At 41.1% G+C, this 11046-nt stretch overlaps 1 protein-coding gene across 1 annotated transcript; it reads right to left on the bottom strand.

The window, feature by feature from the left end:
• Positions 1-3688: 3688 nt before the first annotated feature.
• On the bottom strand, positions 3689-7248 carry S100A4 (S100 calcium binding protein A4). Its single transcript, XM_051994038.1, has 3 exons — positions 7153-7248; positions 4682-4842; positions 3689-4049 (listed from the first exon to the last, which is right to left on the bottom strand). Exons 2-3 carry the CDS (start codon positions 4820-4822, stop codon positions 3885-3887), a joined length of 306 nt encoding a protein of 101 aa, XP_051849998.1. The 5' UTR covers positions 4823-4842; positions 7153-7248; the 3' UTR covers positions 3689-3884.
• Positions 7249-11046: the final 3798 nt, after the last annotated feature.

Genomic DNA, 11046 nt, shown 5'->3' with positions numbered 1-11046 from the left:
ACTTGAAATGGGACAGGATATGGATTTACGTGTAAAGGATGACTGATAAGGGTCTGATTGATACATTGAAGAATGATCACAGAACTGAAACTTTCCAAAATATATGGGGGGTGATTTTTTTTTTCATAATCCTACCATAACTTTATTGAAAGAAATGTCAACATGGACCCACACTTAACACCGTATACCAAGATAAGATCAAAATGGGTCCATAAAGAATGAGATTATAAATAAATTAGAGGAACATAGGATAGTTTAGCTCTCAGACTTGTGGAGGAGGAAGAAATTTGGGACTAAAGATGAACTAGAGATCATTATTGATCACAAAATAGAAAATTTTGATTATATCAAATTAAAAAGCCTTTGTACTACCAAAACTAATGCAAACAAGATTAGAAAGGAAGCAACAAACTGGGAAAACATTTTCACAGTTAAAGGTTCTGATAAAGGCCTCATTTCCAAAATATAGAGAAAACCGACTCTAATTTATAAGAAACCAAGCCATTCTCCAATTGATAAATGGTCAAAGGATATGAACAGACAATTTTCAGAGGATGAAATTGAAACTATTTCCATTCATATGAAAAAGTGTTCCAAATCACTATTGATCAGAGAAATGCAAATTAAGACAACTCTGAGATACCACTACACACCTGTCAGATTGGCTAAGATGACAGGAAAAAATAATGCTGAATGTTGGAGGGGATGCAGGAAAACTGGGACACTGATGCATTGTTGGTGGAGTTGTGAACGAATCCAACCATTCTGGAGAGCAATCTGGAATTATGCCCAAAATGTTATCAAACTATGCATATTCCTTGATCCAGCAGTGTTACTACTGGGCTTATGCCCCAAAGAGATACTAAAGAAGGGAAAGGGACCTGTATGTGCCAAAATGTTTGTGGCAGCCTTCTTTGTAGTGGCTAGAAACTGGAAAATGAATGGATGCCCATCAATTGGAGAATGGTTGGGTAAACTGTGGTATATGAATGTTATGGAATATTATTGTTCTGTAAGAAATGACCAGCAGGATGAATACAGAGAAGACTGGCGAGACTTACATGAACTGATGCTGAGTGAAATGAGCAGAACCAGGAGATCATTATATACTTCAACAACAATATTGTATGAGGATGTATTCTGATGGAAGTGGATTTCTTTGACAAAGAGAAGATCTAACTCAGTTTCAATTGATCAATGGTGGACAGAAGCAGCTACATCCAAAGAAAGAACACTGGGAAATGAATGTAAACTGCATTTTTCTTTTTCTTCCCGGGTTATTTATACCTTCTGAATCCAATTCTTCCTGTGCAACAAGAGAACTGTTCGGTTCTGCACACATGTATTGTATCTAGGATATACTGTGACATATTTAACATGTATAGGACTGCTTGTCATCTGGGGGAAGGGGTGGAGGGAGGGAGGGGAAAAGTCAGAACAGAAGTGAGTGCAAGGGATAATGTTGTAAAAAATTACCCATGCATGGGTTCTGTCAATAAAAAGTTATAATTAAAAAAAAAGAAAGAAAGAAAGAAATGTCAAATGGGGTTTTGGTATTAAAAATGGGGACATCATAGGGGATAAGCGTAAGAGTAGCGCATAGTAGGGGATTGTCATAAATAAGGGCTGAGTGACAGGATGGATCCCAAATATCAAACAAGGTTTCAGAAGAAACAGTCCTAAACAGAATTTCAAGAACTGGGTAAAAAAGATTTAGGGTGGGGCAAGCATGGGGGAGGGAAATAGAGGAGCTTAAATGTTTTAAGTCAGAGAGAGTGGGCATGAGAAGCATCCATTTTGATTAGTCCCTTGTTCCTTTCTCATCAGTCCTTTCCCCCTCCCTTTGGCCCTTCACTCCCACGGGTCAGACATCAGGACTAAAAAAGGAGACCAGGGATTGGTTGCTTGGTGATGGGAGTTTCCGAAGCACAGTTTAGAGACAGAATGATGCAAAAGGGTGAATTGGTGAGGCTAGGGAAGAGGTTGGCCAGGTGCAACAGCATCTCTGGGAAAAGAGTAAAGGAAGGAGTGAAAGGACCCTGTCCATAAATAAGACTACAGGATCATAAGCCTCTATTGTTAAATACTAAACAGTAATGGGGGTCTCTGGAAAAAACATACTAGAGTCCTTCATTCTTCCACATTTAAGGTGGGAGAAAGGGAGGAAAGTTATAGAAAGGAAAAAGGAGAAATATCTGAATGTAACCATAGCAGCTTCAGACAAGATAGTCCTTAACTCAGAATCAAAAAGTACATTAAGGACACTGCTCCTTTTAACATCCTGTGGCTTCCCATGGGATGTCCAATGAGCCTCAGCGCTTCTTTATTTCTAACTCTAATCCCTCACACAGCAGTTAATGACTTTTTGGTTTACAGCCTTTATATCCAAATTGTAATTCCTCAGTTCTTTTCTCATCTCAGCTGACTCCAAACTCAAAATTCTCTGTCTCTTACCCTTCCCCTCTCTAAGCTTCAATTTCCTCATCTGTAAAATGGGGATGTTGGACCAGAAAATCTTGAAGGTCTCTTGAGTTCTAGATCCTATGATCTTGTGAGACTCTTCTCTAACTTGTTCCTTTGGGAATTCTCTTCTGATCTCTTTTTATCCATCCTTTCTGATCTCTCACCTGACTTCTCTCTCAGCTGTCACACAATTCTCAGCTCAACTTCCAGGACACAAATTTCATCCTAAGACAATATCTAGAAATGCTGTTTAACCTCCACTTCTGGTATCACTTGGAACATCCCTGGTTTGTGTACCCCTCTGCCATTGTTTTGGACAGGAAAGGGTTAAACATTTCTATAATTCAGAGCAAATGTTGAAGAAGGAGTGAAAGAAGGGGATGAAGCCTGTGATATTGGTCAGGAGCTAACTAGATGAAAGGGTTTTTTTTTTTTTCCTTTCTTCCTCTTTTCTATCCCAAAAAGAGGGAAATAGCTATCCTCAGCACACTCTCCCCTTGCCCCCACCCCAATAGGGTTTAGGTTCCTCTTTCCCCTGACCCCCAGTACCCACCCCACCTCACCCAGGGCTCCTCAACAATATACCATACCTAGAACCAAGAACAGATGTGATGTTCAATGCCATCATGAGTTAGAAGAGGAATTGGGAATTGGGGGAGAAGGGGATATTGGCAACACAGGAAATTCAACAATGCAAAAATTGAATTGAAATCTCTCTTCATTTGTCTAATTTTGGAGTTCTTCAGGACTATGGTTTTTCAATTTTTCTCATCTCACCTTTGTTCTCAAGGTTTTCCACTCAATGCAGCACACTACCCAAAAGTTCTTAGGGGTGTTATGGAAAGAGCATTGAAAAAGGAATGAGATGAAAAGAGTATTGAGCCAGGAATCTTACCTATTTTCTGTTTCAGTCCTCAGCAGAAAAGTGACTAAAATGACCTCCAGGATCCTTCCTTACTTTAATCCTCAATGAATCTATCTCAAAGGCCAATGAACTATCTGGTCTTTGGGCCCCTGCTCCTCAAGACTTCTCCTCCCTGAATTCATCCTTCTCCCGCCCCACCCCTGACAACTGATATCAGGCTCCACCAAAAATTTTAAAAGCTTCTAAATCAGCTTTCAGGAGACTCTGCAGATCTTTCTGCCTCTCCAGTCTTCTTATTGGAGAACCAAACCCCTCATCCTCCCAGTATCCACCAGAAAGATTCCCCAAACACAAAGGACATTCTTGTAATAAATTTTTATTGACTCTACTTAATAGCCTGAGTGCTCTTCTGCATCACCCAGGAGGGTAACGTGCCCACCTCAGGCTCCATAAGGATACTATAATCCTGTAGCTCCTCCCCAGTTCCCCCCTCCCCCTCCCACTGGAGCTTCCCTCTTTTCCCTCTCCCATCCCCCACTATCACCACTGCTCCCCTTTATTTCTTCCGGGGCAGCTTGTCAGCATAGCCCTCAAAGAATTCATTGCACATCATGGCAATGCAGGACAGGAAGACCGAATACTCCTGGAAGTCCACCTCGTTGTCCCTGTTGTTGTCCAGATTGCTCATTAGCTTCTGAAAGGCAGCCTCATCTGTCTTTTTCTGAAAGAGAAAGAAGGGGAGAAAAGGTGACGTGACAACTCCCCAAAAGGACTCTACCTTTTCGTCAAAGGAGCATAGTATTCTAGATTTAAGGAAAGAAGGGACCTCATCCAGTCCAATCTCCTTATTTTACATTCAAAGGGAGAGAAGGAAATGAGTACAGATTAAATGCCTACTACGTGCCAGGAACTTTACAAATATTACTTCTTTTGATTCTTGCAACAAACCTGGGAAATAGGTGCTATTATCATTTCCATTTTACAGTTGAGGAAACTAAGAAAATAGACATGTGTTGTCCAGAGCCACATAGCTAGGAAACATATGAGGATGAATTTGAACTCAGATTTTCCTACATTCAGACTCAATGCTTTTTTAGATGCATAAAATTAAATATATAGTATTACCAATGAAACCGACTATACTTAATTATCTAAAAGCATATATATATATATATATATATTTAAAAACAAGCTCACCAACCCCAAAATTGAAAATCCTTCCTCAATAATAAACATGCTAGACAAGACTATGTGATCCCCAAGCATCTCGAGTGGCAGGAACACTGGGGGCAAGAGCAGTAACAGCTCTGGGGATTCCACCAGCACCACCACAAGTACATACACATTACTCACCCCCAAGAAACTAGGGAGCTCCCGTGAAATCAGCTCCTTCAGCTCTGTTTTGTTGAGCTTAAATTTGTCTCCCTCCTTCCCAGAGTACTTGTGGAATGTTGACACCATCACATCCAAAGCCTTTTCCAGAGGACTTGTCATAATGCTGTAGTACGGAGCACCTAGAGAAGAAGAAAATGAAGACGGTGTTGATTTGGAGTGGAGTAGATGTGGAATGTGTTGGAACACTTCAAGAATCTGTGAGATCATCCATGTGGGAACTTCCTCCACTGAAGAATTTATTCAATTCTGACAGCATAAATTGTAAGTGAAACCTATAGAAACTTAAATGAAACCAGCATTTTTCTATCCCAGTATAAACTTCTCAAAACTTAACAGTGGAGTGAGAAGCCAGAAAAGTGACCTTAAATCAGAGTCTTTTTAAGACAAATTGATCTGGAGGGTTAGAGGAAGGTAAAAGGAGTCTAAGAGGAAATCCATACTAATAATTTTTCAATTTTAACTTATTAAGGTTCTAGATACGGTTATTTATATTCATCTGAAGGATATGAGGCAACACCTGGGATGCCCCACTCTCGATATAGCTCCCTATACAGATAACCTCTTATTCCTAAGGAGATAGTTTTAGGTGGCTCAGAAAGGATTATCAACTGGCAGCTGCTCTACTTAAGCCTCTCAGAATTTAACTGACTTAGGAAAAAATACGATAAAACAGAAAGTGCTCTGGATCTGGAACCATAAGATGTGGATTTGAATTCTGTTGCATTACCCATGTGATCATGGATAACTCACTTCCTTTTTCTGGACATAGATAAGAAGAGCCTTAGTGTTCATCTTTCTAGTTCACCATTCCCTATCTATTAGCTTTGAGAAATTTCAAGAATTCAACATATATAATAGATAAGCAAAATAAAAATGTTACACATCTTACTATTTTTCAATTATAACAAGCACATTCAAAAACATTACTGAACTTTTGAGTGAACTTACATTGTTACTATAATGTATGAGATGGTAAGGGAAGGCCTAGAAATTTTTTGACATTAAAAAAGGGTCCACCTACTTGAATTTGGGGATCACTAATCTAGTCTGACATCCTCATTTTTGTAGATACAAAAAAAAAAAAAAAAAGCATAAACATCGTATCCCACCCCACTCTCTGCACCCTTCACCCTGGGACTGCCAGGATCCCAGCTTCTGTTCCCAAGTTCTGGATTGTTTTGGACACCTCCCTGAAAAACTGATTTCTGGTCTCCTCTCTGAGAAAAGTGTAAATGGGGCAGGATTCACTCTACTTCAAGAGTGCACATCCCAGAAGCTCAGTGCTAAGTGGAACCTGACTGTTAGCCCTCACTCTGTTCTAACACTGAAACATGGAACAGATAAGACACAGAAACTAATGCTGGCCCAAACAGGGCAACATAATAAAAAGTCTTCCTGAGATGACTTAGCAGCCTTTAGACTTAACGTTGGCAATTCATAACTATGATCAGCAACCTCCATCCCTGTGTCTGAGGAGCACAAAAAGACTGAATACTTAGCCCCATCCTGCCTTAGTTTCCCCACATAAGAGGCTGCCCACAAATGGAGCTCCCCTGAACCTCCTATGTGTGGAAAGGGCTAGGTCTTTCTGGGCTGCCTTCTGCACACTGCACTTCTTCAGGGTCTGGAGAACAACTATCCTGTATCCAATTGGGTTTTAGAGCATCTCGAAGACCATTTTGAAAATCAGTCCTCTGTCCCCAGCTCCCTGTTCCCTCTCCATCTTCTTTCCTGAGGAAGTTGCTTCTGCAATGGCTGCCCCACCCTAGCCTCCTCTCAGTGCCCAGTGCCACAACAACAAGCTAGCAATGATAATCTCCAGCTCCGTTTTTCCACTGCTCACTCACTCACTCATTCCCCAAAGCTCAGCCCTCCCCAGTCCATTCTTCTACTCTGTGCACAGGAGTGGGCGTTGCTTCTGGAAAATGGCCCTGGGACAGACAATGGAAAAAAACAGCCCAGCAGAGGGGGGAGGTGGGTAAGGAAGGAGAGGAGGAGGAGGAGGAGGACCGGGAGGGTGGGGGCTACCCCTATGAAAGGGAGAGAGAGCAGAATAGAGGAAGATATGGGCAGAGGAGAAGCCCAGAGAACTGCCTCTAAGCTGTTCCGCATGTATACATGCACATGAATAAAATACAGGACTACATGCCTCAGATACACCCTCCGGGTGCAGAAATGAAATATGCAGCCTGCACATGGCATCTTAGTCATATGATCTTGCAATCTCTCCCCCACTGGGGTACTCCTCCACCCCACCCTGGCATCTCTCTACAGCCTGAAGCTGAACCACCAGCCCCTCCTCAGAGCCTTTTTCTGGGATCCTCACATCTGGATCTGCTTCCCACATCTGGCCCCCATTCAGCTTCCTCTGTCTAGTGGGCCCCCCGATCCTATCACCCACATCCCCGGCCAAGTCAACCACAACTCACCAAACCAAGGAGAGGAAATGCAGAGAGGGAAGAGAGAGAGGGACACAGTGAGGAGGGCTGAGCCATGGCCTATTTATACCCTTAGCCAAACCCTGCCCGTGGCAGGGGGCGGAGGGGAGCTAGGACACCCCTTCCCTGATGCTGGGTCAGAAGAGACCAATAGCAAGTCCTCTTCACCTCCTGGCTCACGTTGTCTGGTGGGTGAGCAGGGCTTACACAGGATAAGGCGCTAATATGGGGGTAGTTTTCAGTTAAGACTCCCCATATCTCAGGGAGGGGACCCTGAAAGGAGAAACAGACAGTACCCACAAACCTTGAGCCCCCAGGCTCAGGACTCTAAACCCACCTTATAGGAGGAGCTACAATAAGAGCGGGGTATACAGTCTGTTAAATTGTAGGAAAAAGGGGAGGGAAGAACACAAGCATGGAAAATTCCTTGCAAAGTTAAGAATCTTCTAGAATAGAAGGAAGAAAGACCCAGGGCATGGGACTAAACTGGCACGAGAGAAGGGGCCACTTAGTCCCTCTGCTTCAGGGGAAGTAAGACTGTGGTGAGGGTGTGGCTTTCTTAGCCATAGCCAGAATATATGTGCAAAGGATAGTGGACACCAGGCCAGCTCCACAGAAAAAAGACTTGGAGAATGCTTGGGAAATACTCCATGGAAAGAAAAGTATCTCCAAGTAGTCTTACTCCCTGGAGTTTGTGGCTAAGTGCCTGGAAGGAGCTCAAGGATAGGGGTGAAGGAAGGAAGGTGAACATAAGATGTGGGATGGGGAAGGATATCCAAAAGTGTACGGAATGAGATCAAAATGAGAAGGAAGGGCTCATGAGTGCCCTCACAAAAGAGACTGAAGTAAAACACATGAGACTGAATATGGGGTCAGGGGAGCAGAATAGATGGGGACACATGAACATTTGGAATATGGGGACATTTGGATGTTGAAGATGGCATCTTGAAGTGACATATCAGGAGATGGGAGTAGAGCTAAACTATCTTCAAAGGTTCACTAATTATCAGACTAGGTTAGTAGTTCCCCAAAATGCTGAACCCTGACTTTGGGCTGGGAATAGGAGGGGTATCCCAGGAAGGGAGAAAACAGGCCATCAACCTTAATCCTATTAGTGCTGCCATTTCATCCCAGCCAGCTGTACACAGCCGCAGGCTAGTAACAGGCTACCACACCCAGGCCCCACCCTCCACCTCACTGGTGTTTTTCATTAGGGAAATTCTGGAACCCAGTGGCCTTTCTGAATCCAGGTTTGAGAAGTACCTCAGCTAGCCTCCTCAGAGCCTTTCTTTTCAGCCCACCATCAGAGTCTCTCTCTCTCAAAGACTCCTGAAGAGGGAAAGCCTCCAGTTGAGGAAATGGTAATCTTTACTGTGGTGCCATGAACTCCGTTAGCAATCTGGTACAGCCCATCTTCAAAATAATATTTTTTAAATGTTTGAAGTAATTGCTAAATTTCAGGTAAAGGTTGCTGAAAATAAATATGTAATTCCCACCCCCACCCCACCCCCATCTAAATCCACTGGACTTTTTGAAATCTGATTCCGAAGAAGTTCAAAAGGCCCATTCTCCAACCAGTATCTCTATCCCCTTTTTGGTCTTGATGAGGTTCTGGGTAGCTAAGTCAGCACTGACAGAGAGAGAGCCTGAATTACTGCATACAATCTGGAAGTCTAGATACTCTTCCTGCCAAATTGGGAGGAACACTGATAAGATCATCTCAATCTTATGTGGGCCTTTTGTTCTTAAGTAGACCTTTTGTTCCTTATCAAATACCTTACTGAACAAAATCATCATAACCCCACAGTTACTGTATCTAATCAGAAAGCCAAGTTATGATGTCAACCCCTGAGGTGATTATTTCCCCTATAAAAACCCTACTTTTATGTGAGAAATACTGAAAAGTTGAGTTTCCACAGAGTGTTGCAAGCCTTGAGGCAGTATAGGATACTGGGTACCACTGACCAAGAGATTTTCATTATGTGAGAGGTTAAAGAAGGTTAAGATTCCATAGAACAATTAAGATCAATAGAAGCCTTGAGTAAACAAGAAACTGGGGAGCTAGGAAGGCATAGGTGAATTCAGCCAATCAGAAAGAGACTTGTGGTTTTGAGAAAAAGACAAACTTTTATTTTTAAGTCTGGTAGTCTCTTTGTGCATTATTATTTTTTAAATAACTTTTTATATACAAAACATATGCATGGGTAATTTTTCAATATTGACCCTTGCAAAACCTTCTGTTCCAATTTTCTCCCTCCTTCCCCCTACTCCTCCTCCAGATGGCAGGTAATCCCATACATGTTAAATATGTTAAAGTATATGTTAAATACAATATGTGTATACATATTTATACAGTTATCTTGTTGCACAGGAAAGACCGGATTTAGAAAGAAGATAAAAATAACCTGAGAAGAAAAAAACAAAAATGCAAGCAAACATTAACAGAAAGAATGGAAAAATTATGTTGTGGTCCATACTCATTTTCCAGTATTCTGTCTCTGGGTGTAGCTGATTCTGTTCATTACAGATCAATTGGAATTTTTTTGGATCCTCTCATTGTTGAAGAGAGCCACGTCCATCAGAATTGATCATCATATAGTATTGTTGTTAAAGTGTATAATGATCTCCTGGTTCTGCTCATTTCATTTAGCATCAGTTCATGTAAGTCTCTCCAAGCCTCTCTGTATTCATTTCTTATAGAATAATAATATTCCACAGCATTCATATATCACAATTTATTCAGCCATTCTCCAATTGGTGGGTTTCCCTTCAATTTCCAATTTCTAGCCACTACAAAAAGGGCTGCACATACGGGTCCCTTTCCTTTCTTTAATAACTCTTTGGGAAATAAGCCCAGTAGTAACACTGCTGGATCAAAGGGTATGAACAGTTTGATAACTTTTTGAGTATAGTTCCAAATTGCTCTCCAGAATGGTTGGATCCATTCACAACTCTATTAACAATTCATCAGCGTCCCAATTTTCCCACATCCTCTCCAACATTCGTCATTATCTTTTCCTGTCATCTTAGCCAATCTGACAGGTATGTAGTGGTATCTCAGAGTTGTCTTAATTTGCATTTCTCTGATCAATAATGATTTGGAAAACTTTTTCATATGACTAGAAATAATTTTAAATCCTTCATCTGAAAATTGTCTGTTCATATCCTTTGGCCATTTATCAATTGGAGAATGGCTTGATTTCTTATAAATTAGAGTCAATTCTCTATATATTTTGGAGATAAAGCCTTTATCAGAACCTTTAGCTGTAAAAATGTTTTCCCAGTTTATTGCTTTCCTTCTAATCCTGTCTGCATTAGTTTTATTTGTACAAAAGCTTTTTAACTTAATATAATCTAAATTTTCTATTTTATGATCAATAATGACCTCTAGTTCTTCTTTAGTCACAAATTCCTTCCTCCTCCACAGGGTTGAGAGGTAAACAATCCTATATTCTTCTAATTTATTTATAATCTCATTCTTTATACTTAGATCGTGAACCAATTTTGATCTTATTTTGGTGTACAGTGTTAAGTATGGGTCAATACCTAGTGAGAAAAGCACAAACTTAAGATAATAGCCCATTTGGCCCAAACTGCTCCTTCTTCCTGAATAGGAGAGGAGCCTGCTTCTAGCCAGAAACATTAAGAGGATTCCTTAAGATTCTTCTTTAATAAATTTTCTTCAATATCTGGTTTTCAATGTCAATTGTTAGAAATATACTAACATTATACAATAAAGTCCCAGTAATTTCTCTTGGAATTTTGCCAACCAATCAATGATAATCCAGTCTTCTGGAATCTTTCTCCTTGTAACTAACTCCTTTTGGGGGCCAGTTCTGATAAGTATCACAATAATTAAAGCCTATTAGGACATTAACTCCTTTT

The sequence above is a fragment of the Antechinus flavipes genome, chromosome 4 (genome assembly GCF_016432865.1).
Source record: "Antechinus flavipes isolate AdamAnt ecotype Samford, QLD, Australia chromosome 4, AdamAnt_v2, whole genome shotgun sequence".
Lineage (NCBI taxonomy): Eukaryota > Metazoa > Chordata > Mammalia > Dasyuromorphia > Dasyuridae > Antechinus > Antechinus flavipes.
Note: the sequence above shows the minus strand (reverse complement) of the source record. Positions and strands in the feature narration are given on the sequence as shown.

Coding starts and splice junctions, on each gene's coding strand:
- S100A4 (XM_051994038.1), bottom strand. CDS start 4,822: ATGACAAGTCCTCTGGAAAAGGCTTTGGATGTGATGGTGTCAACATTC. Junction 4,050..4,681: donor AGCTCCCTAGTTTCTTGGGG/GTGAGTAATGTG, acceptor TTTCTCTTTCAG/AAAAAGACAGATGAGGCTGC.